At 40.1% G+C, this 26,642-nt stretch overlaps 1 protein-coding gene and 1 long non-coding RNA gene across 2 annotated transcripts; one reads left to right on the forward strand and one right to left on the reverse strand.

Moving 5' to 3' along the window:
• Nucleotides 1–385: 385 nt before the first annotated feature.
• Nucleotides 386–15,491, reverse strand: LOC140333059 (uncharacterized). The gene is made up of 4 exons (XR_011921275.1): nucleotides 15,392–15,491; nucleotides 6,216–6,359; nucleotides 4,404–4,566; nucleotides 386–1,009 (listed from the first exon to the last, which is right to left on the reverse strand). It is a non-coding gene; the product is annotated as an uncharacterized lncRNA (long non-coding RNA).
• Nucleotides 15,492–15,607: 116 nt separating this feature from the next.
• RPS21 (ribosomal protein S21) lies at nucleotides 15,608–24,805 on the forward strand. Its single transcript, XM_072414449.1, has 6 exons — nucleotides 15,608–15,690; nucleotides 20,423–20,498; nucleotides 21,213–21,276; nucleotides 21,938–22,009; nucleotides 23,362–23,417; nucleotides 24,072–24,805. The coding sequence occupies exons 2-6, from the start codon at nucleotides 20,449–20,451 to the stop codon at nucleotides 24,079–24,081; spliced, it is 252 nt and encodes an 83-aa protein (XP_072270550.1). The 5' UTR covers nucleotides 15,608–15,690; nucleotides 20,423–20,448; the 3' UTR covers nucleotides 24,082–24,805.
• The last annotated feature ends 1,837 nt before the right edge of the window (nucleotides 24,806–26,642 follow it).

Consider the following 26,642-nt stretch of genomic DNA (forward strand, 5'->3'; position numbering starts at 1 on the left):
CCGGACCGGCGGATTGGACGACGATCGTTGACCATCTATCGTGTGTACATATCGTGTGTGTGTATCGTTCAGTGATCTTGCATGTTCTGAGCATGCGCGATGAACGAACATTTGATCGATACAGGCTGTATTGTGTATGTGAGTGTGTGTGTATATGTATATGTGTGTATATATGTATGTGTGTGTATATATGTATGTATGTATGTGTGTGTGTATATATATATATATACTGTGTATATATATGTGTGTACAATATCTTTGAATGATCGTGTCGTTATCTGTATGTACAGGATCGGTGCTATACGATCATTCGCAGATATCGTGCAGGATCGTTCGTCGTTCGTTTACAAACGATAATATTATCTTTATACCAAGTAGTAGCTATTAAAGGAAGATCAATGTTGTCATTTTTCTTTACTATTTGTTTTTTTTATTTTAGATATTTCCATTTATCGGCTGCTTGGATATTACTGCTCTCAGATGTCATATTTCATGCTGTCCTATATTTTCTTCTGGGAAGGTTTGAGAGAATGAAAACCAAGGCTTCCCCTTCATTTACCCAGGAACTCTATGATTTGTATTTGTTCTGTTTTTTAGATCACAGGAAACCACAATTGTTCTCAATAAAGATGAAAAGTGACAGTATGTTCACCTGTGTGTGTTTTTTATTCTAATGCGCCGTTCTGCAGTAAACATAGTTAATTTCCAGGAAAGCCTCATCCTATCCTCGCCCCTGTGGGAGTATCTGAGAGAAAGGCAACGACCTCACAGGAACCAGGATATTGTATATAAAGGGATTCCTCGTTTGGACTGGACTTTCCCAGTAAGACAGCCAATTGTAATTGTTTCAATGATAATCCAGACCACGGAAAGAATAGGAGAAGAGGCCTACAATCCAATGTTATACCCACACATGTTACAGGGCTTGGGGGTCTTCTAGAACTGAAGCAAACTAGTGGGTTGTCCATGGTCTCAAGGCTTTCACTTAGATGTCTGTGAATCCTGCGGACTTCCAATTATAAAAAAAAGATAAATATGACAATGAATAAAAGCAGATGAATAAATTCCAAAAGATGTAGGCTTTCCAGTATTTGGTGGGTGTACTGCTTGCAAGCTGCAATTTTTTTAATGTCTTTACTGACCATCAACTCCTGAATCAGATGCCCAATTGACAACTCAAGCTCATTTTTTATGGAAATTATATATACATGATGATTTCTCATATAAGAAAACAGTAGGACCTTTGTATGACGTAGTTCTATTATACAGTTCAATGCAAATAGCAGGTTCTAGTGTTAGAACATGGATCTCCATGGATTCCCTGAAGTAGCTAAATAAATAAATCATACTGTTCTCATCAAATAAACCCAACTTATGTTTTCAAAATCGGAACATATTAGCCCATCTAGTAAAAGTTCTGATCTACATCCCATTAATTAAGATGAAAATAAAAAAAGTCCAACTTTTCACCCTCTTGGGTAAGGTGTTCCTACAGAAATTGCTGCGGGTAAAAACTTTAGCATGGATATTGTATCATCTGATGCAAATCTTCATTAGTCTGCCAAATAAATGAAAAAGGGTGAAGAGAACATCAACAATTAAAAAAATATTGATAATTGATTTACTTAATCCTAACATTGCGGTAGCTGGCTGGTAAACCCCTAAGCAGATTTACAGCCCTAAAAATAATATATTTAAAGCCCTGCATTTCACCTACCTGGCTTTAAAAATTCAAAGAGCTGCTTTTGCTCAGATTTCTGGTTTATAAAAAGCTTGGTTTGCTATCCTCCATCCAAAGCGTTGTTTTGGCTGAGCAGTTTAGCTATCAACCCATAGCCCTACTATGTTTGTATTTTCTGGTTCGATCCGTTATATATCAATTCAAAATTTCATGAATAAGGTTTTTAATATTAACGTTTGGCTTAAAGCCCCCTCTTCAAAGCACCACTTTGGCTAATAGCTTTAGTAGCCAGCCTATGGCTATATTTGCATTTGCAGGTTTGATTACTGGGTAATTCATTTAATTATAGAGGGAGTTTCTGTTCATGTTGTATTTACTAAAACTTGGTTTACTGCCTCATTTTTTTAAAAGCTGCTGTGGCTCAGGGGTTTAATAGCTAATTCATAATTTTGCAATTATTTAGTATTTTCAAGTTCAATTCCTGGTTCAGCATTCTGAATTTGTAGGGTGGTAAAGGTTATCTTTTATTTACTAAGGCCCATTTTTTTACTGAGCATGTAAAGTGCTTCTTAGGCTCAGAGGTTTAGTGGTTAGCACATAGCACACTGTTGATTTTGTATTTACAGGTTTGATACCCGGTTAGTAAACATGAATTGATATGGCATTAGGAAAAACATTCTATTTACTAAAGCTTTGTTTACTGCACTGAAGACTGTTTCACCTACTCTAAATTACCAGCTTTAGCTCAGAGTTTTAGCAAAGAGCCCACTACCCACCAATGGTTTTGTATTTGCAGGTTCAAGTCCTAGTTAGTTTGAATTTGTAGGGCTTTAGGCATTGTGTTTTAGTTACTAAAGCTTAGTTTCCTAGGGAAGCACAAAGTAGCTGCTTTGGCTCAGTAGTTTAGCTGCCAGCCTAACAGCAATACATAATTAAGTATTTGCAAGTTCGATTCCTGGTTAGCGTGACTTGGGTATTAAGTTTTAGTTACTAAAGTTTGTTTACTACACACAGCCTAAAGCTCCATACACACCTGCAATTATTGTCATCTGTCACGATCCTTTCCAACGACAAAAGACTGCATGATGCATGAACGATGGCGCATTACAATCGTTCGTAGTCCCACTAGGATGGTCGTTTGGACAATGGAGTATGGGCGCTGAACACACACGTCCGATTCTCGCTCGATATTGGCCCTGAGCCGATTATCGAGCAAGAACCACTGGACATGTGTATGTAGCTTGAAGCATTCCTTTAACTCAGTGGTTTAGCTGTCAGCCTATGACCACAAACAGAGTTTGTATTTGTAGGTTCAATTCCTGGTTAGTGTGACTTTTTAAGACATTGGGCTTCAAGTTTTAGTTAGTATACTTTAGTGCACAAGGACTGGAAGTAGCTATAAAGCTACTTTAGCTCAGAGGATAAACTGTCAACCTCTGACCATAAGTTGATTTTGTATTTGCTGGTTCGATTCCCGGTTCAGTAATTTCAATTTGTAGGAATTAGAAATCATTTTCTTTAAACTAAAGCAAGGTCCTCATCAAACCCACTAAGCAGATCCTATGGTCCAATGGGTTGGTAAACGCCACAAACTACAGAAGTGGTTTAGGAGTTGTAGGTTCAATTCTTGGTTTATCCTTTTTCATTTCTGATAATATTCTATTCCAGAAATAGGAAAACAAACACAACAGTTAAAGAGCAGAGGCAAATAGCTCAGAGGATAAGAACCTTGACCAAGAGGGCTGAAGGCTTGAGTTCGAATCCTTGTAAGTGCCTGTAGACTCTGAGAAAGGAAGGATCCTTGAAAGATGCTGAGAACCGGAAGGCTCATTCCAGGAAGGTGTGACAGACCACCAAGCCTTTCTAAGGTGGGTGGATACATGAAAGTCTCCCTGAATTGGGGCGCCAGGTAAGCACTGAGAGAAATGGATGTAGTAAGAAAAACATGTATGTGAAAGTACTGGGAAGATCCAGAGATGGATATGTGAAAAGTGCTGAAGAAGATGAAAGATATGATATATGCGAAAGCATTGTTGAGCCCCAAGAGCTCATGAAGAATGGACTTGTCTGTTCCAGAGAGGCTGATAACATGCAAATTATATATATATTTTTTTTTACAGCAAATTAACATTTTCTTCATACTTCTTCCTTCCAACCCCCATTTCTTCACCCTTTTTCCCTCAACCCCCACCCCTACACCTTGCACACTTACCTGTCTAGATTCTGCACATTATCTAGCAGACATTGCTATTCAAGGGTCAGTGGGGTGAAGGGGTACAGGGACTATACAGCCGCTTGGATGGACACTTACCATTCATCCCTTTCCAACTTCAGGAAGATCAGGTATGTCACAGCACCTGAGAGCACCAGACTTTCCCTCAGTGGGATTCGAACTCAAGTCTCCAGCAGAGTGGTCAGAGTTCTTACCCTGTGAGCTACAACCGTAGCTCAAAAGTTAAGGTGCTCGTTTTTCTATTTCAGAAGTTGGCAGAATAAACACATTAAAAAAAAAATAAGATTACCTACAATAAATACCCATAAAGTAATTTGGATTTCAACCCCAGTTGTTTCCACTGAAACTATGAATGGAATTAATTATTCTGCTTTAATTGCTAAAATAGAAAAATCCACATATATAAATCTCAACCCAATCAGTAAAAGTTCTTATAAGCTTTATGAAGTTTTAGGCATTGGAAAAGTGTGGCTTTAATTCAAAGAATACCTTTTTTGTCACAAAGCTCCTTGTTTGTGTCCCCAGCTGTGCTCCTGTGTCATCTTACCAGGCACAAATTGCATAGGCAGGGTCTGTCACATTCATTACCGTCCGGAGCCATAGTGGGCAGCCAAGGTTGGAAAAAGCGTATGCAGATAGGCTAAAAAAAAGCCTTGGAAGAGATCAGCAGAACAAAATAAAGAAAAAAATGTAAAAAAAGTTAGTTTTTCCATAAAGGGCTGCTATTCGGGAGGCAAAACGTTACTTCTGTTTTGGGCCCTGAGCTTGAATTTTGCAATCATGAAACTTTTAAACATGGGTGAGGCAGATCCAGAAAAGTTCACCTATTATGGGGTCTAGAAATTTTTGATAGTGGCCCTGGTTTGACAGTACAAATACACAGCACAGATACATTATCCAGCAGAAAGACACAAGCCAATAGGTCAGACCTGAATTCTTTTCTATAACCACAAGGGGGTGCTAGCCTCCGCAACATCTCCATCCTGTATCCTGGCTCTATGAAGACATTCACTGCCTTGAGTCATACAGGGGTCAGCATGGAGACCTAATTATGATGAACTTCAGTCGGAGCACTTAAAGCCAAGTTAGTTCTTCCTTTCTTAGAACAGGTATTTTCTGCAAGCAGAGAGTATTAAGTGACCCAACACAACATACATTTAATATATCAACACATTCATTAATAATTTAAATTTTGAAACATGACAAAAGACCATGCACTTGAGCTTCTTTCAACCCCATACCATGTATAAAGCTACGTAAAGATATTCAATGTTAAAACTAATTTCTGCCCAATAAGGGGAAAAAACATCACCCAAGACCAAAGGAAAAAACCTATTTTATATTCTGTAAATTTTACCTGTATTCAGGTTGCATTTGTTGGGTGATGATTTGCCCGTAATGCAGCTCTGCTGTATTTCTGGTGCACCTTCTCTCACAAACGGGGGAGTATATGTGACAATAATACAAAACTAAATGACAGTAAAGTCATCACTTTTGTTCCCACCAACACCAAAAATTAGAAACCCATAATTGCCTTTTATCAGATGACATTGAAAAGTGTTAGCAGGATAACTGTACGATATATTACAAATATGTATAATATAGGTACACAGAGAATATGTAATAGATTTGACTGTAGTATTAAACAACAATATATATATAGTAATAATAATAATACAGTGCGAGAACATCAGAATAATATAACTAAATGATAAATACCAACAATGTACCTACCACACTCAAACACATATTTGTGAATAGAAAGCTGAAATGGTCAGCAGCAACAAAAAAGGTGAACTCAATGTACAGAAGGAGTGGCTGCCATTACCATAAACCTGTTTCTTAGTCCTACAAGGCATTTCTGATACGGCAATTGCCAAATGGTAATCCAGTCTGAGCAGTAACAAGCAATCCCACCCTCACTGAGCAATAAGGAGCAATCTCTATCCTACTATGAATGATCCCTCCTCCACTAAGCAGTTATATGCAGGTGTTCCCATACCTAACAAATACTGCTGATCAGGTAGAATGGCAATAACAATGCTGGGAATGGCATTAACAATGCTGATGATGCATTGAACAAGGATAAACAAGGATAGACATCTGCACGCTGGTATACCCATCAAACATGCAGTTATTTATGGTTTTCATTATTCATGCAGGGAAAGCTTGAAAAAGACTTTCATTTATGTTTACCACTAGAAATGACATTCAATGAAAATTCCAACTACAAGCATCTCTAGGACCCTAAAATTGTGTGGCTGCAAATGTTTTGGTGCCCAGGAAACAAGGCCTACTTACCCTGTGGTTTCTAATATAGTTTGATAACAGAAAGCTAACGTCCATTGAGATGGTGGCATGGTGGTGATACTATGCAATATCCTTTATCCAAGCCCTCAGGTTACAGAGAACTTCTGGTGTCCTATTCCTTCATTAGTTTGCCTCCTATAGACATAACAATCACAAAATATACACAGATAACTATAAAACGTTTATTACCTTTAATATCCCCCTCCTGTGATACTCCCCCCACCTCCTAGATTGTAAGCTCTTCTGGGCAGGGTCCTCTCCTCCTCCTGTGTCACTGTCTGTATCTGTCTGTCATTTGCAACCCGTTTCATGTACAGCGCTGCCTAATATGTTGGAACTATCTAAATCCTGTTTATTATTATTAATAATAATATTAAAAAAATCATACTGAGGATCATTTAGTTTTGGCAAAACTGACATATTACCTCAGTTTCTTTAGTTCTCAAAACTACACCAAAGGAACCACTCTGCATGAAAGCCCTACCAGTAGGTTACTGGTTGTCTCTTCACCACCAGCAGTTTATTTGGGCAATGGATAAACCTCCAAGCCTCCTGAGATGCTCTCTGTGCAGATGAGAGGTGAAAAATAAGAAAAGAAATAAGCCAGCATGTCCGTCATAGGACAGTAACCACATAAAAGGGTAAACATAGATTTTGGCTAGGTTCCCACTATGGCTGTAGAATGCATTTTCTGGCACATGTTGCATTTGAATGGGCTGCTCAATATGGAACAAGTTTATATGCCGAGGTTAATCCCCAAAGCACATATGGGGATCCTGTGTGGCCCTGAAATATTGGCTTATATAAAGGACACCACCTACAGTTAGGTCCATAAATATTTGGACAGAGACAACTTTTTTCGAATTTTGGTGCTGTACATTACCACAAATAATTTTAAACGAAACAACTAGGATGCAGTTGAACTGCAGACTTTCAGCTTTAATTCGGTGGGTTGAACAAAAAGATTGCATAAAAATGTGAGGAACTAAAACATTTTTTTACACAGTCACATCATTTCAGGGGCTCAAAAGTAGATGGACAAATTAAAAAGCTAAAAATAAAAAAATGTTCATTTCTAATACTTGGTTGAAAACCCTTTGCTGGCAATGACAGCCTGTAGTCTTGAACTCATGGACATCACCAGATGCTGGGTTTCCTCCTTTTTATTGCTCTGCCCGGCCTTTACTGCAGCTGCTTTGAGTTGCTGTTTGTTTGTGGACCTTTCTGTCCGAAGTTTAGTCTTCAACAAGTGAAACGCATGCTCAATCGGGTTCAGATCAGGTGACTGACTTCTTTGCTTTAATAAACTCCTGGGTTTCTTTGGCTGTATGTTTTGGGTCATTGTCCATCTGTATTATGAAACGCCTCCCAATCAATTTGACTGCATTTAGCTGGATTTGAGCAGACAGTATGTCTCTGAACACCTCAGAACTCCGTCAGCTGCTTCTGTCCTGTGTCACATCATGGATAAACACTAGTGTCCCAGTGCCATGGCAGCCATGCATGCCCAAGCCATCACACTGCCTCCGCCATGTTTTACAGATGATGTGGTATGCAATCTTTTTGTTCAACCCACTGAATTAAAGCTGAAAGTCTGCAGTTCAACTGCATCCGAGTTGTTTCATTTAAAAATAACTGACACTGAGATACCTGGTGCACAGAATATAAGTCGTACCTGTTCATTACCAGCGAACTCAGCAATTAGTAATGGGCTGGTAACTCTAGTGACAAGATTACTTTGCTGTAAGGATGTCACAAGGCTGTGGTCCCTGGGCTCTTCCCACCAGGGGTGAGCTGTATTGGATTGCTATAGTATAGGGACAGCCGGAAGAACAATAACAAGTAACAAGTCTGCCACTGACTGCTGTTGTGGGGGATTTATTGAAAGTGTATGTAAAAATAATTCTCTTTACGCCTTTTACTGTAGTTGTGAAACATCTTACATATTGGAAGTAAATGTTTCATTAAACCCTAAAATCCCAGAGCCTGCTAAAATACAAAGGAAACAAGATTCTGACTGCACATGTGAGAGTCTTTTAACATTTTCAAATATGGGGCGTATGGCACAGGGCAGCGATGGGTTGAGACAAGCTCCCATAGACATATCACCACAGCCTGTATTTTATGAACTGGTCTTAAAATGTGTTGCATGTGTTGTGTTGTGTTTGTATCCCTGTGGAATAAACCAGTAAATGGATAGTGATAGACCTGCTCAAAATCTGTCCCTTTAAAAATTCTATGGGTAAATAAGCATTGCACACTGAACACTAACTTTCACTCATCCAACTCAAATGTGAATTTCTTCACTGCAGTCAACAAATGCCAATCAGAGGCAGTCATATTCCAGTTTCCCTAAATAATTGCAGCTATACTAAAAAATACACCACTGTACAGTGAAAATAAAAGAGGTCTTAGATCGCCCTAATTCACCAACCTACCTAAAGACGGCAGAAAATAGGCCAGCAAAGAGTCACCCTGAAAGACTGTATGGGTAGTTCTACAATGATCCTAGAAGGGCAAGACACTGATGCAGGAGAGCTCAGATGTGAAGTAGAGATTCTGAGACCAGCTGGAACATGCCAAAAATATAAGAACACCGGTTCACAAAAAGGACGTTGTGGAATTGGGAAGATGAGGAGAGATTAGCTGAACTGAATCTATTCTCCCTTTACAAGAGACGGATAAGGGGGGATATGATCACCCTGTATAAGTATATAAATGGTCCATATAGAGAACTCTCTTCCCAATTATTAACTTTGAGATCATTACAAAGAACAAGAGAGCACTCTTTGTGTCTGGAGGAAAAGAAGTTTAAACTCCGGATAAGGAAGGGATTCTTTACTGTAAGGTCTGTGAAAATGTGGAATCGGCTCCCTCAGGAAGTAGTTTCAGCAAGTTCTATAGAATGCTTTAAGAAAAAGCTGGATGATATCTAGAAGCACAGAATATAACTGGGTTTTAAGGCTTTAAAGTAAAAATAACAGAGACTGCTGATCCAGGGAACATCTGATTGCTTAATGGAATCAGGAAGGAATTTTTTGTCCCCTGTTGGAGCAAACTGTGCCAGTGATTTTTTTTTTTGCCTTCCTCTGGACCAACTATGTCCATAGGGTTTTATATCTGGGATCCGTTTATTTCCCTAGTGGTTGAATTTGACGGACTTATGTCTTTTTTTTTTCAACCTGACTTACTATGTAACATAACATTGGAGGGCTACTGAAGCCCTGTACAGCAAAAATGATATAGGCACGCCCCAGGATAATAACACATTTATTTTTTTCCTTACTATGGATCAGATCCTACAAGCTGCCAGACCCACAGAGTCATGCACATTCTATGATCATAAGTACCGGGTCTTTACAGATTTAGCGGAATTTGCATCCAGAAACATGGGTCCTTGACACCATATATACAAATACATCATTAAATAATATTGGTTATTTGTGGGGATTGCACTTATTTACTTTTCAAATACTAAAACTAAAAATTTGCTGACCCAACCTTCTCGGAACTCAGGAAATCTCTGCAATATAAAACTCTAAAGATCAAGCAAAATTTTCCCAAACTGCACAGTAAAGTAATGTTGCTTCAGGTACTGCTTTTCTAGCTTCATGGTACCAGGACGCCCCAGAAAGCCACCAATCCAAAATCTTGGGATGATTGCAATTCCAGTCTTTCTACTGAATGTCTGATGGATGATCATTCCAAGAAGAATTCCACCGAGGTTTATTATCACACTATAAAACTGTTATTGTTAGGTTTACACCTCCTTTCCCAACCAGCTGTCGCCACTGTTTAGGTTGACTACAACTGTTTGTATGCCACATAGTTTACTGTATTTTGCTGCCTACACGCTTTGCATGTTATCTATTTCCCTCCGTTCCCCCTCTTCTTGACCACTTCTTTCTATCCTGCCCATCCTCCTATTATATGTGCAGTTTGTAATATTTAGGTATCCTGGGGGCCTTTCCATGTGTCTCCCCTCTCCCCATACTGGACCTAAACACTGCCTAGTCTTTACCTATCCCTCCGATACCTTACCCACTCCAGCCACCACCCACTGGGTTGACTAAATATATCCTCTTTCTCAATGACTGACTGGCTTTAACATTCTTGTCTCTTAGTGCACACAACATGAATTCACCCTATAAGTGTTTCATGACCTCCAGGTATCTTTGTTTGCAAAGAATAGATATTGTCACACTTGGCATTCTCTCACAACCTGAGATTTTTACACTTTTTTACCCTCAATTCTTTCAGTTAAGTGCACCCACTGGAAAGCGAAGTACCCTAATTGCTTACCACAAACATACCCTTCATATGTTGTTAAAATATTGTGGATGGCAAAGAAGATATAATAAACTTATAGGCACCATTTCTTTAACCTCCCAGAATTGTTGAACAGTGTTTATACCCTCCATGACTCTTGGAACCAAACCCACCATATCCTACCGTGTTTCCCCGATGATAAGGCAGGGCCATCAAATAAGACAGCCCCCCCTTTTTAGGGAAAAATTAAAAATAAGCCAAATAAGGCATCCCCCTGAAAATAAGCCCTAGAGCATATTTTGGCCTTCCAAAAAAAATAAGACAGTGTCTTATCATCGGGGAAACAGGGTAGCTTGGTTAAATTCATATGATTAAAATGTCCATTTTGCCTAAACTATTTTATCCTATAAGAGTTAATTCTATACTCTTGTCCTAAAAGGTCTGACATGTTCAGAACTCTGTGAGTCAGTGAGACCTTGCGTTAATCAGTTTTTTTTTCCATCCCACACTGTAAGGAGGTCTGGGAGTCCCCCATATAGACCCCTACTACTGACCAGGGCATTAAACCTGTATCTGTATTCCCTTGTAGACACACTATTGTGGACCCTACCAGACTGGATTGATTTTTTTCCAGCCTACTTTCCTTAAGCTGTATATATAGTAAACTTTCGAAATTATCTTTCATGATTGTTTCCAGTGACAGATGAGCGAAAGAATGTCCTATTCTAAGGATAAAGGAAGGAGAACAACAAGCAAACCGCACCCCGCTGCTCTCTCCTCCCTTGACTTGTATAGTGGTCATTTTCAATAGGTCTTTCAATAAACTGCTCTGATGGATTCAGGATGTTAGGCGCTGTACATGTCAGTACTCATCTTGGGCAATAATTATTTGATATGCATACATAGCCTTGGGCCCCCAACCCCCTCATCAATTACTCCCTGGCCATAAGGGATTTGATTAAAAGTTCTCCTAACCCGTAGGTTTGCATTGCACATTACCTTGTTCCTTCCTTGGATAAATCCCTATGGCAAAATAAAAACTTTACAATGTATTCCCTATTAACATCTCCAAGTACTATTATGTCTCAATATCTCAGACAGGTATATGATATCCCCAATACTATCTTAATACATATAGCTTAGGAAAAACATATCTTCTTTAATACCAGTTAATCCTCAGCCTTGGGCCCCCAGGGGCTGTCAGGACATGGCTACTATGAATCATATTTGGTGGTTTTGTGTCAAAGTTCATAAACTTTGACTGATCAATTTGGTTTGCATAATAAACCCCATCCAAAGATCTTAATATGCACTTCTGTATAAACCAATCCTTAACATGGGTAAGCCAGCAAGAATATTAGATAACATATTTATAGCGACCAAACTCACCTGTCCTCTTTTGAGTGCTGGATCTTTGGCCATCTTGATTGGCCAATTTGAGATGGCATAACATTAATTCAATCCCAGTATCCCTGGGAAATGCTGGGATAACCGACATATCCCAGCATCCTACACTACCTAATATTCTTAATAAATAGGACTTATATAGTGTCAACATATTACGCAGCGTTGTACATTAAATAGGAGGTTGCAAAAGACAGATACATACAGACAGTGACACAGGAGGAGGAGAGAATCCTACCCCAAGGAACTTATTATCTATCTTACTACAGCTCTGTGTGGGAAAAAGACTGCAAACAGGCATATATGTTTTATTGCAGAAAGGACATTGCCTGTTGTATTGAGTAAACAGATAACAGATATAAGCAGTCTCAAAACTGCATGTGCCTGTGAAACAGCCAGAAGACGGTAATGTGGAAGACTCCAGGTAATGTGGAGCATTATTGCTTTCATTCTAACATGCAAACGACGTGTGGTGCAATGTTGGTTTTCATACCTGTGAATAGCCCCCTAGGAGGTAGAACAATGCTGCTTCACTTTAATGAGTCATCAGAGGTCTATAATGTCTCTCCTGCGCTTCCCTTAAAAGATAGAAACAGGTTGTTGATCTGTTTAAAGCAGAACTATAGTGGATGTCCTTTCTGCAATAAAACACATTTACCTGTGTTTGCTAACTTTGTAGAAGAAAACTGCTAATCTGCACACACCTAGATCAGCGTATGATGTTGCTATATGCCAGGTACTAAGTAAACCCTGCCCAATACCGGAGGGTTAGGTCATCCTGCCCTGGCAAATCAAGATAGCCAAAGATCAAGAAATAAGGATTAGAAGATGGCGGCACCCACACTGCAACAAGGACAGGCAAGTATATTTATAAAATTGCAGTCAGGCAGGTATGTTTATTTTATTGCAGAAATGTACATTGTCTGTCCCCACTGCAATAAAAATGCTGCTTGGTTGCAATTTTTTAATTTATACATTTGGTTCAACTTTAAATATATATGTGCACACACAAAGGTAACACTGCTAAATTCATGTATCAGATCCTAATGACGGAAATAACAAAGTTAAAAATCTTTATTGAAAACAAAATAATGTAAGAGTACTTAATGGAGATCCAGAGCATTAATTCCCGGAGGGCTGAACTCAAAATCCTACTGAAAATCAAAGCATGATCAAAATGATGTGAATTTCATCACAACTCATATTGTAGCTTGGTAGTGTGTGGCCCTCAAATGTCTGTATGGACGAGGTGTGACCGTGCTTCTGATTAGACAGCAGATGGTGCCCGCTGGGTTCTCTTCCCAGACTTAGGGCATCAGTGAGCTCCTGGACAGTCTGTGCCACTAATTGGTGGAGTTGAATGCACCATTACATGATGTCCTATACCAGGGGTGTCAAACCTAAATACACAGAGGGCCAAAATTAAAAACTTAGACAAAGTCGCAGGCCAACCTTTTATTGAAAAAATTGAGGTAAATTTTTCCTTCTCATTAGATATAAACCCTTTTCATATGGAAACAAAGAGGTTTTGCTTCAGATTCTATCTGGAACAAGCCTATAATAGAGAAAGAGGCATAAGAAATTTTTTTAAATTTTACTTAAGAAAAATCTTATGCCTCTTTCTCTATTTGTAGCCTTCTGAGTTAAATTTCAGTGATAACCTTTTTGCACAGGCTAAAAATAATACCAATATTCTTCTATGAAAATCCAACCATTCAAGTCCATGCCTTGCAATAGCAAGGAAAAGTACAGCTGAGGGGGAGTGCTTTAAATGCCAGACGCGGCCAATGAGGGGCTAAATCTTGTGAGTGGCCCGCTGCTAAAACTTCCTCTTCATTGATATAGCGCCGCTACTAAAATACCCGGCAATATTGGAGTCTATAAAACAGTCCAATGCGGGGCCACGCATAGGCAGAGAGCACGCTGGTCTAGAGATGCGAGTGATACCGATAATTGTAGTAGCGGTGCTATTTCAGTGCAGCTGTGGGCCAGCTGCAGTTCATATTTAGGATTCCTTTGGGGGCCAAAAAAAAAGACATTCGGGCCAGATTTGGACCCCGGGCCAGAGTTTGACACCCTTGTCCTATAGGATAACTGCTGGATTCAGGTCTGGGGATCATGTGGGCCAGTCATTGACATCAATGCCATGCCTGAATTATAGCCACATGAAGCTGGGCCCTGACCTGTACCAGGAGGAACTCATGCCACCCTGCACCAAGGTTTGAAGAATTACAATGGACACCATAGGAAACTACAGAGATGATTAAGCAGCTCGGATCTCTGCTACCCTGTTTCCCCGATTATAAGGCACTCTCTTATATTTTTTGAAATGCCAAAATATGCCCTGGGTCTTATTTTCAGGGGATGTCTTATTTTTCCATGAAGAAGACTACAGTTATAAACGGGTGAGTGTCTTATTTTAATTATTTTTTTTAAAATCGGGGGTGGCTTACTTAATGGGGATGTCCTAAAATCGGGGAAACACGGTATTCAAAAAGCCATGTGTCATCTGGAGATCTATCAACAAACTCTATAATGACCGTGAATTTGTTTATATGCCAGGAAAGCTGCTGTCGTAAGAAATGCATCTTTAGCAACAAAAAGTTACTGGGAGGGGATTAAAAGAAATGCAGAAATGCAGAGTAGAAATAATATACATTAATCAGAGAAAGCTCAGCTTTAAGACAATAAAAGTTTAAATATTTTGATCATTGTGATGGCTATACCATCAGTGTTTATTTTCAGGTAAACATTGCTGAGGTAAATACAGAGCTAAAGTACAGAAATCTTACGTCACATTCACACCATGCAGCACCTTCGGATCCCAGACCCCGCACTATAAATGGAGCATTGATTTCTGTCTGGGTTAAGATCATCAAACTTCAACCCATATCAGTCACAATAGTAAATTGCCAGGACAGACACGGACATGTGACAATAAAGAGGCGCAGAAAGGAGAGGCAGCAGTAAGGGTATGGGGTAAAGGAGGGGGCACAAATAAACCATGACATCAGATTGCATGAAGAATTGTGTGTGGGAATAACAATTACCGTATTTTTTGCCATATAAGACGCACTTTTTCTTCCCCAAAACTTAGGGGGAAAAGTTAGTGCGTCCTATATGACAAATGTGTTAAAAAAAAAGGGGAAGGTGCCAGGCAGGGAGGCCCTGTGCCCTGGGTGAGGTGCCAGGCAGGAAAGTCCTATGCTCTGAAGGAGGGTGAGGTGCCAGGCAGGAAGGCCCTGTGCCCTGATAGGGGGGGGGGGTGCCAGGTAGGGAGATCCTATGCTCTGAAGGAGGGTGAGGTGCCAGGCAGGAAGGCCCTGTGCCCTGGGGGTGGGTGAGGTGCCAGGCAGGAAGGCCCTGTGCCCTGTGGGAGGTTGAGGTGCCAGGCAGGGATATCCTGAGACAGGAGAGGCTCTGTGACTGAAGGGTTGTGAGATGCCGGCCAGGCAGAACCTTTCTCTAAACATCTCTCTATTACAAATACCAACCTCAAAACCCCCGCAATGTATTCATCCTCATCTCTCTCACGTGACTCCTATCTCCACACCCCAGCAAGCAGGCAGCCTGTCTTTGGAAATGGCGGCATTTTTCTGCAGCCAATCACCGTTTTCCTTTTACTTGGCCGGTCGCCCCCTGGCGGCCAGGATTTAAAATGTATTCTTGCTTTCTGTTGCCATGGTGACAGATCCAGGGCGGTGACCCGGAAGGGTTCCCTTGCGGATGTAATAAAGTCCTTCCGGGGCGGAGCTTCTTTCTCTTTCGTGTCGGCCATTACAGCGAGCGTGAGGTGAGCTTCGGCGCTGTGTGGTCCGGATGGCTTTTGGGCGGGTTTGAGTGCTCGGTGTCCGTCTGTCTTGTGCTCTTCGGGGCCAGGGCAATCTCGGGACTGTCATCGAAAGTCGCCGGTGCGGCCTAACTTCTGCAGGCAGGGGTTAGCCATGCATGTGTCTGGGGGCCCCGGCATGGGCCGGACACACGTAGGCCTGTACATGGGGGGATAAAGGGGAAAACTCGTAACTAAGTCTATTACTGCTCAGTGACCCTCCCGCCTTATGGAGCCTTTATATCCATGTATAGCCATGGCAGGCCTATGGGCTGTATACAGACCATTCCCTGTCATATAATCCGGTACAATGAACATGGACGAGGCAATGCATGCTGTTTTCCTGCTGCTCCACCTGCAGGCTAAATTCTATCATCTAGCTAATATTACATTAAGTATAAACTTGTACATCTCTCAGGCCTGGAATATTTTATCTCTAGTTCTGTAGCCCCCAATGTTCAGCTTCCTATTGTCCCCATTGCCCTAATCTATAGACTGAAGATCCCTGCTGAGTGACCATTCAGGTAAATGCAGACTAAGGCTGCGTACACACATGCAATAATTATCGTTGGAAATGAATGACAGGTTGTTTGATAATCATTAACAAAAAAAGTGCACAACAATGCCGATGAACGAGGCATCTTGCTGGAAGCAAACGACTGCCCCGGCTGATCTGTTAGGGCCACGATCGCTCGCTATTGTGTACGTTCAGTGATTGTGGATTGTTCTGTAATCCTGTCCCCCCCCCCCCCCCTACGTGTCACTTCCTGCATGGTTCCATTGATTGTATCTGGTTTAGTGTGTGTACATTGCTAGATTATATCGTATCCTCACAGCATGTATACAATTGTGCACAATACAATCGTTCAAAGTAATCATGCATGATCGTTTGTTAATGGTCCCATTTCTAATGACAATTATTGCACGTGTGTACGTAGCCATAGACCTTAATATGAAAAGTGACCGGTAAGTCCTTTACTACAACATTCTGTATTCTGTAGCCTCTCCATTAATTTCTGTGTGCCAGGCTGCCATCCTCAGATTTTGGCAGGTTTATTATCTTGGGTCAGATTTGACGATTTGGTTCCCACACATTCCCAGCAGCCAGCAAAGCCGGCTCATACACTGAGCTGTGCATGTCAGATTACACAATGGTGTTCAACCTAGGCAGTTTTTTAGCTGGGTGGTAAGAAATTGTAGTTGGGTGGCTGCCACTGTATTCTGACCTAACTTTTCAGTAACCAACTAAAATCAGCTGGATAGTTATGGGAAGGTGCTGGGTGGTGCGCCTAGCTAAAAGGGACTAAAGAGAACACTGATATAGAAGATTGCACACAGATAAAATTGGTTTGACTAGACAGCCTGTCCCAACTACAATAAACAGTTGCTCTTTAAATGTGCAACTGTTGGGGAGTCTTTTCCCTGGGTACACATCAGATGTTTCTTGTCTGAGATGAATGACCATACTTGTCTCCAGTGAAAATCTGATGTTTACATTGGTCCTTCAACATCGTTTATAAATGTCATGGTGGATTGCTGCTGTACTGCAATCCACCATGAACAGCATAAACTGCTGTGCTTTTCTATGGGACAGTGAACAGTGGGGTGTTGCTTGTTGTCTTCCCCCTCCCCTCTCCATAGAACAGCATTCACTTGCTTATCTATTGTACTCAGTCAGGGAAGTTCACTATCTTCAAAATCGATCGTAAGTGCAATCACGCAGGAAGTGAGGAAAGATCAGCTGAAAATGTATTTCATTTTGTCCTTATTACACTATATATGGGCAACACAGGGTAGTAAGGCTTAAGGTCGCAGTAGCTGTCCAGTCTGTAGCCATGGAACGGAAGCCTTAATTTTTCTCCATTTTTGAAACAACCATTTTGGGTTGAATTTACTTGGACCTCCTTAGGTTTTCACTTTCCCGGTGCAGTACTATTCTCCTTTTACCCAGCCCTTACTATAGCAAGTGTTTATAAGTCAGCAGTATGTTGACATTTTTACAACCTTTCCTCTTTTTGGCCAACTACTGGTAAATCCAGGCACTCCTGTGATTGCTCTAAGAAAAGGTGCAGTTCCTGAACTTTTGCTCATGATATCTGATCAATAGAAGTAGAGCTAAGCTAAGCCAGGAATAAAATGTCTGTACATATTCAAATTGCCCAGGAGCAGCACTATTTTTCCTATTAGAAATGTGGTGGCTGGAATTGTCCTTTAAACATTATTCATTCTTTGATTATTTAAAGTTGCGCTGATCTGCAACCTCAGTCAGATAACACATTAAAATGTCTGAAAACTAACTTTTATTAGTGGCATATGGAAGGTTCAAGGGAATACACCTTTAAATGCTTACATACTCATAACCTCATTTAAATGGAAATGCTTCTGGGTGTCTGAGCACCAAGGCTTTAGTTTGAGTAAACTTTGCCTTGGGAATTTTCAAAAATTCTTCTCTCCAAAACGAGGGGTATTTTTATAAATGATTCCCCTGTCAAATTGACTGGAGGTTTGCTGACAGCAATTCTTATTTTCCAGTGCCTATTAAAACTGACTCGTTCTGCCACCTAGTGGTCAATTATCACAAGTGAACAGCAGTAATATAAATGCTATGTCTTCTAACACAGTATAGGGCAGGCATGGGCAAACTACGGCCCAATGGGTGGTCTGCGGCTCTGGCCGGTGCCACCCCGAGCAGGGTCAGAAGAAGGACCCCGCACTGGGGAGGGTACTGGCCAGAGCTGCGGAACACGGTTCTGTTTGTATCCTTGCTCTTGGAGGTGGGCGGGCTGTCTCTGCACACAGCCCACTCACTCATCACATGCTCAGATCTGTGATGGAAGAGTGGGCGGGGTTATGCCATCATGTCACGTTCAGTCAAATTTTATATTAGGTTGTGGCCCCTGACTAAAAAAGTTTGCCCACCCTTGGTATAGGGGCAAATGTCTAATTGACAGGAATAATTTATAAATACACCCTCGAGTTTTTTGCTTGATATCCGTTAGTGATACCTCATTACATAAATTTTAATTGGAGGAATGGCAAGCACTCACCCATCATAAATTAGATAATTCTTTCCTATTTGCACAATAAAATCATGGCACTGGCCAGCATTAAAATGGATCTGTAGTTATGGATGACCTAAAACTTGCCTTGATTACAAGAACCAAGAAACTCCAGCCAGGTAAATATTGAAGTTGACTTTGACTCATTGATGCCTTACAATTGGCAGTTTTACTAATAGGGACATTGGAAAGGGGGAAGCTAATGTCAGTTACAAAGTTGCATGCCTGCTGCATGTCTGGCTTTACTGATTAAACTGGTTACAATCCCCAGTCTACTCTTTGCAGGTTCAGCACCTGAGTAAGAATCCTAATTATCCACCTCATCTGGCCTTGATTGGGATTATAAAGTTTTCCAGCAGGGCTTTTGCTGGAACAAGATCTTCTCCCATTGGGTGTGAGGTTTGCTTGTATGATGTGCAGACTAGCCTTTATCCCTTGTAGCCTGCAACTGTAGTGCAACACACACGTGTAATTATTGTCGTTGGAAAGGATCTTTCATGATCCTTTCCAAGGACTAACGATTGCATGATGCATGAAGGAGCGTTGTACAATACAGCACGTTCTGCTCTATGTAGAGGGAAGGGGGAGAACGACTGAGCAGCACCTCACTGCGCTCTCCCTGTTAACGATCGTTCATCGCCCATTGTCCATGTATCCGCCAGATTGGTTGTTTGGACGACGGGTGCTGTACACACGCCAGACTTGTCCGATACCGTCCGGGAGCTGATTATTGGTCAAGAACCATTGGATGTGAGTAGGCAGCCTAAGGGTGGGCAAGATGTATTGTATGTAAGTGAGCATTTAATACCTTGTAATGTAACCATTTCGAGTGTATACGAATTAGTGATTTGCTACATGGCTGCTTATATTTTACTCGCTATCTCTTGCTACATTTGGGTCTATCCCTCTAGAGAGCATTTTTAGGTCTATTTCCTTCAGTTTTATTTGCTTGATTTGTCTAATACTGCTAGAAAACTAGTATCCTGTGCACTCTGCACTGTTTAGCGTTTGCCCAATAAAAAAGCTATTGAGTGGAGGGTTTTATTATTATTATTATTTTTAGTCTTAACACCTATCCAGTATTAAAAAAGGTCCATCAGATCCTAAAAAGCACAAGATTGAAATTACAATATCATACTAGTTTTGTTTTAGTATTTAGATTAACTTTTTACATGTATCCTCTAGAGATCTTGCAGCATGAGGGCCACACCCGGTCCCTGGATATTTGGCACCTAGTAGGTTGGTAGTGGGAATTAAAGCTTTGAGTTGTAAAGGGGTAATAGCAGGCAAGTCAATACTAGTTTAATGTATCATGTCCCTTGTAGTCCTTTGTATTCTTCCGCAGCATTTTAGGTTCATGGACTTTTGGCTCTGGGTTCATTTTCTAGCGCACCAGCCTCCTGCATTGTGCTGTATGTGTTGTCTGACGTTCAACTGTTTTTATAATGTAAATATACTGATGGGCTTGGAGCTGTAGTCAAACCCAATCTCTTCCTTTATTCATAAATACATGCAGGTTTAATGATACACGAGTTCAATACCCAATTGTGAAAAATAAGGTTTGCAGACTTGTTTCCTATGTTGGGTACCCAGGTGTACAAAATGAATACCTCACTAAAATCTTTGTTTTTTGACAGGTCCTTGTCACGTAATCAGGTGCAAAATGCAGAACGACGCTGGTGAATTTGTGGACTTGTATGTCCCCCGTAAATGGTACGTTTTTATCTGATAAAAAAAATTCTCTCTATAGCTATGCAGTGCACTTATTACAGTTGGGGTCGAGGTTTTGTGAGGAACTCTGTGGTGGTGAGGAATAAAGGTCATAGTAAAATCCGGAAAATCTGTTTCCCACCCCACCCATCGCAGATCTGAGCCTGGATCTGTAGGGTGGATGTTGTCTTGGGGCTCTAGCCTGTGCTTCCCCCCAGCCGGGTACTTCTGACCCCGCTCGGGAGTGCACTGGTCAGAGCCGTGGACCACTGATAAATATCCTTTTTTAATTAGGGGCGGCATGGTGGCTCAATGGTTAGGGCTCTGGCCTTTGCAGGGCTGGGTCCCAGGTTCCAATCTCAGCCTGGACACTATCTGCATGGAGTTTGCAATATTTCCCCGTGTCTGGGTGGGTTTCCTCCAGCTACTCGGTTTTCTCTCCCACATCCCAAAAACATGCCCTGAGGTTAATTGGCTTCTCCCCAAAATTGACCTTAGACTACATTTAAAGACCTATGTCTAATAATAATAAAATTGAATAAAACTTTTTTCTTTGTGGGGGAAAATGAAAAATACCTCTTAAATCTTGGATAAGTGTCTGGAATTACATAATCGCCCGGCACATTTTTGTCATACTTTTTGGAGTATAAAAACTTGCTACTTCAATCCGCACCTTTGCAAAATGCTCCTCCTGACCCTGTTTTTTTCCCTCTTTAGTTCTGCTAGCAACAGAATTATTGGTGCCAAGGACCATGCTTCCATCCAGATAAACATTGCAGAGGTGAGCGGCTTTATATCTGATTCTTGAATGTGCATGGCTTTGCAGTAAATGGAAAAACTATTTTTTTATTTAAAGTTTGAATTTAGCCAATTTAGGAAAACTCCTAAACACTATTTTTTTTTAAAGCTACATATTTTAGTACTACTGTTTTTTTTAGTTTGATTTTAGCGGGAGACAGGAATGTTAAAAATGTAGCTTCATGTTTGTGGAGCAGAATGTACCAAAGCTTATCTGTCCTGGATGGAGTCCACAATTCTGATGGAATGACTGTGATTCTAGTTATCTTGTATTTGTTAGGGCTTCTGTCATTAGTCATCTTTCTGTTTTTGTCACAGGTTCTCAAGTTGTCTAAACTATTGACTGTGCTTGAATGGAATGTGTAGTGTGCTAGGATATTTGAGTAAATGATCAAAGGGGAAGGTGAATGTCTATATTTGTATGAGGGGGCAGCCATTTTTTCTTCATATAATGGAAGGCTGCTTTGTAGTTCTGTGCAGTGGTTTTGCTTTTCTTTGCTCACTATCAATGAGTTGTACCAAGCAGCTAAAACCATGAACCTTTTAGGTTGATGGCTTATTAACTACAGAGCAGGGCTCTGAAAAACTGTGCCTGGAGACTCAGTGGTTTGAGGGCAGCACAAACAGTATTTTTCTTTTTCTAGGTTGAAAAGACAACCGGCAGAGTTACTGGCCAGTACAAGACCTATGCTATCTGCGGCAGCATTCGTAGAATGGTAAGTGATGCTAATGTGTGCTGTTCTTTGAAATGTCAGTATGCCTATACTGGAATTTAAAAGCTTACTAATCTAATTGCCTGGATGCAAGATCAGTCTCCACATTTGCCATTTTCAATGCATTTTTTATGAATGTGCTTCAATGTGTCAATAAGGCAACATGCTGTCTTGATTTTGAAATGAAGCAGTGGCATCCCTGAAAACTTCCAATTTGCCTTCAATGTATAGCTACAGTGTATTTAAACAATGCTTGTTTGAAGCTCTTAAAATGTGGTTAACATTGGGCAAAAAAGCGGAGACTGGGCTGAAAGCTGCTGATCCTTTTAGCTTTAGAAGTGTAAGACTGATACAATCATTTATCTGTGACAAAACAGTTGTTTGTAGATGCAGTCACACACCTGAAACAATCAGATAACACAATTACTGAACACCTGAGCTGTATACTCATTCTGGGTCAGGGATTCATAGCAGAGATGCAAAACACCAGGCAAGCTGGATAATATAAAACTGCTCGACTTCACCAAAAGCTTACCAGATTTTTACTACATTTTGTCACGCTATTGGATAGATTTTCCCCCCACTTTGTGTCCAGACAGGAAATAGAAAATATTTGTGTGATTGCAAGATCTTGCAAGCAATCTAAAATATTGGACTTCTGCTGACAAAAAATCTGCATCCTCTTCATTTGATTCTTTGGTTTGAAGTGTACAATTAGGTAGTCATGAACATTAAAACGTTTTCTTTTAGCACACCTTTGTAATTTATATTTTTAATTTTAATAGGATTAAGTTGCTTTGATATTTCATTAATTGGAGGTATTAAATGTTTCATTTTTTACCTGACATTAAAATTGATAGCATTGAGAAGGGGGAAGCAATTTCTAAAATGTTCATCTGCATTCTGAGCCTTTAATAGATGATTGCTTCCAAGACTAGCAGTCTGTTTTTTTCCCTGTAGAGGGAAAGTCATTGTTTTAATCTCAGGTTTTTTTCATAGGACAAGCAGCTTGGTCCGAACTTCATTACAGTGCACTTTCCCCAATCCAGATGTCTTCCTGTTTGGTTATGACCATTTTGAGATCACATTCTTCCAGCGACAGTACAAGAAATTGGCAAAAAAAAATCAAAGCAGCAATACAAAACATAAGACTTCCTAAATATCTCCAAAACTGTTTTGGCTTAGCCAAGCTTAAAACTATGTACTAGATAATGTTTCTGCAGTAGTGGCAACATGCAGCTTAAACTTTAGGTGGTCTGAAGCTTTAGTCTGAGGGATTTTGAAACTGACTTAGTATTTTTAGAATGTTTACTTGCAGAAAAATCTTTAATTTTAATCTTTACTCTTTTATACAGGGTGAATCCGATGATGCCATTCTCAGGCTGGCAAAAAATGATGGCATTGTTTCAAAGTAAGTGTTAAATCTAGGGCAAAACTTGTTTTAAAGTTATCATCTGAAATGGTGCTCTGTAACTAGTTTGTTCCCTGAGATTGGGGAATAATGCTGCAAGGGTTGCATACAATCAGTCTTAGCCTATAGTGGTTTTCTGCATAATCTGCAAGCTCCTCTACTGTTGCTGAACAATGACTTCATTTTGGTTCAGCACTTCATCCTCTAGATTGGCTATGGTGGTATAAATGAACTTCTGCTTGTGAACTAGACTTTATTAATTTCAGCATGTGCAGCTCGTTGTACATTGTAATGATGCAAACAGGCAGGTTAAAATCCTTTTTGGCAAGGGCATAGTAGGTATCATCTCCAAAAAAAAGTCCCCATATGTTAAGTGGTTTAAGGTCCCGCTAAGACTTGTTTGCATCTCCCTAACTTGGCAAATAGCTGCATTAGCCTTCACACACCTTCCCCATCACTGAACATTATTGGTTAAATCTAGTGCTGTATAAAGCCAGAGACAGTCATCAGCCATTCCTTGGCTTTGCCATAGCAAATTTCACTTTGCAAACTTGTGGCTTGGGAAGCCAAAAGGAAGGACTTGCAGCTTCTATTTTTTATTAAAAGATCAGTGAAATATGTTCATCTATTAATTGCTTTCTTTTTTTCTCCTAGGAACTTCTAGACAAAGAAACCTTGAAATGGACCATTAAGAAAAATAAAATGTTGGAAAAAAATGTTTTGATCTGTTTTTCTTTATTGGTACTGTCCAGTTAAGAGCACAGCTGTAGGGCACCAGTTATCAAACCAGATATGTTGGACCCTAAAGCGGAAGTAAACTCAAAACCATAAAATCACACTTGCCCTTAATCCTGCAGCTCAGCCTATCTGTTAGGAGGTTTCTTCCATTGGGTCCTGCATTGGCCCGGCAACTCTCTTCGGGGTTGTTCCTGCATCACCCAATATTGCACTGCGCAGGTGTGAAATCAGGTGACATCAGGTTTGGGGAAAAAACAGATGTGTGAGATCAGCAAATTTTTTAAAAAACAAACAAAATTTGTAATTTAAATAAAGCATTGTCTAACCTTTAATGTAAAGTAAAAATTCTGAGTTTAGGTACACATGAAGTAAGGTGGATTTCTAGGCTGCCTAAATGACCAGTGCTTTTTTACCTATACTTGCCTGTAGTTTGTAGTGGTCTAATTAAGACTAAAATGCAGATCACAGGTTGTGGATTGGTTATAGACCTACCCTGAGATCATGTGAAGGTTGTCTGGAATCTAATAACAGGCTGCAGTAGTGTAAGTGGAAGAAAACATGCCTATTTTTTTGCTTGCACTTGCCCTTTCAAATTAAAATATTTTTTCAGTGAATGTGAAAATGTTAATAAAGACTAAGCTTGAAATGTGTCACGTTATCCAGTGAAGGAATAGGACTCTTGTTACATGATGCGGGTAATGGATTTTTTTTATGCCCAACCGAAGTCTTTATGATCATCTGGTTTTGGGTTTCTTCAGTAATTTTTTGTAACCTTATTACTAACCTTTCATATGTACTTAGTGGCTACATTGATAAGAACGTACCCCTAGGTACAAGTGTCTGGACACACAATTGTAATTGAGTCTGAATAATATAGAGTGCAGTGTGATCAAACTTTGGTGCCTAATGGGACTGTAGGGATGTAGTAAAAAAAAAAAAAAACTGCATCCACCAATAGGAAGGTAAGACGCTTAAAAATTAGTTTTGTTTTCTAACCACATCTACTTTAGCATTCACTTGGGCTTTTAGCATTCAAGGCTTAGACTGACAACCCTGAAGCATGTACAGTTTGACAGCTCCCATACTTGACAGGCTGCATTCATTTTTTAACCAACCCTTTTAATATGTGGTTAAATCTTCAATTTCACTTCACTCTGTTTTGGAAATGCAGCTGAAATTAAGGAAATTTCTAACATGGTTGTCATTGGCAGGGGGTGGCTGATGACAAAACAGTTTACATTCCAGCATCAACAGCTTTTGATAGGCTGGCAGAGGATTTGATGTAAAAATACCAGCATGGTACAGGTAGGTAAAAATAGTTAGCTGGCCCTTCCACCAAAAAGTTTTGGAACCCCTGCTGTTGTGGAATATAGCACATTTTGCATCAATGGATATTATTTAGCATGGATCTGTCAAACTTAGTAGAGTGCAATTTATCCTCATGGGATATCCTTTTGATGTAGCCAGCAGAATACGGACACCCTAAACGAGGATTAGGCGTATATCTCTAAAATCCGAATGTAGTTGCTTTGTACTTCATGTAGCTATAAAACATTTAACCAAGTTGCAAAAAATCAAATTATTCAAGCTTTGTTTTTAGCTGCTGTTGTAACTTTTGCTGGGGCATTTACATGCAGAAGATTCTTGCTGTATTCAATTGGGTTTAAAATAGTGTTGAATTTGGAAGTGTTCCAGTGTGGAAAACTGGAAGGGATGCTTGGGAATCTTATAGAAAATACTTGAGTGGAGTGCATGAGAAGTCTAAATTTGACAATCGGCATGTATTTTTGCACTTGTTTCTTATGTTTGACAGTAAACAAGACCGTCTAGTCATTTTACCATTAGCATGCGGGCTAATTTTTTTTTGAAGATGCTAGTTGGTTAATATGATTCATTGAACCCAGATCCGAAACATTTGTGTTGTAATCACATTGACTATGCAAGCATTAAGTTTAGGAATAGTGGTGAGCTACTTTTTAAATGCAGCTTCTATACAGCTGTCATACATAGTTCAGACTTCTGTGCTGCTGGATCCCACCCTACATGAAATAGATCAGTGCTGTCTTTATCATCATCATTGGAAACTATTACTAAGGATCCTTTCCAATGTCAAAGTCCCTGGTGAGTAAGAAAGCAATAGAAATGAAAAAGAAAGACTAATGACTTAGCTGTTGTAAGGTTATTTTTGTTATGCAATTGTCCTCCGTATTGTATATTATGTATTCTTACCATGATGATCCAGAGAATGAATGGTCTTACAAGGACCTATACGAAGGTGATTTAGGCTGCCCTTTGCGACCTGATTCTATAAAATTCCTTCTGAATCTGACTTAGTATGAGTATGCAGCTCAGGTGTTCAGTAATTATCTGTATGATAGTTTCAGGTGTATGACTACATCTACTGACACCAAATATATTTTTTTCTAGGGAATTGACAAGGAGTTCAGCAATGGCAGTTTATATATCACGCAGTTCAGCAATGGCAGT

Source organism: Pyxicephalus adspersus, chromosome 6, assembly GCF_032062135.1.
Source record: "Pyxicephalus adspersus chromosome 6, UCB_Pads_2.0, whole genome shotgun sequence".
NCBI classification, from domain to species: domain Eukaryota; kingdom Metazoa; phylum Chordata; class Amphibia; order Anura; family Pyxicephalidae; genus Pyxicephalus; species Pyxicephalus adspersus.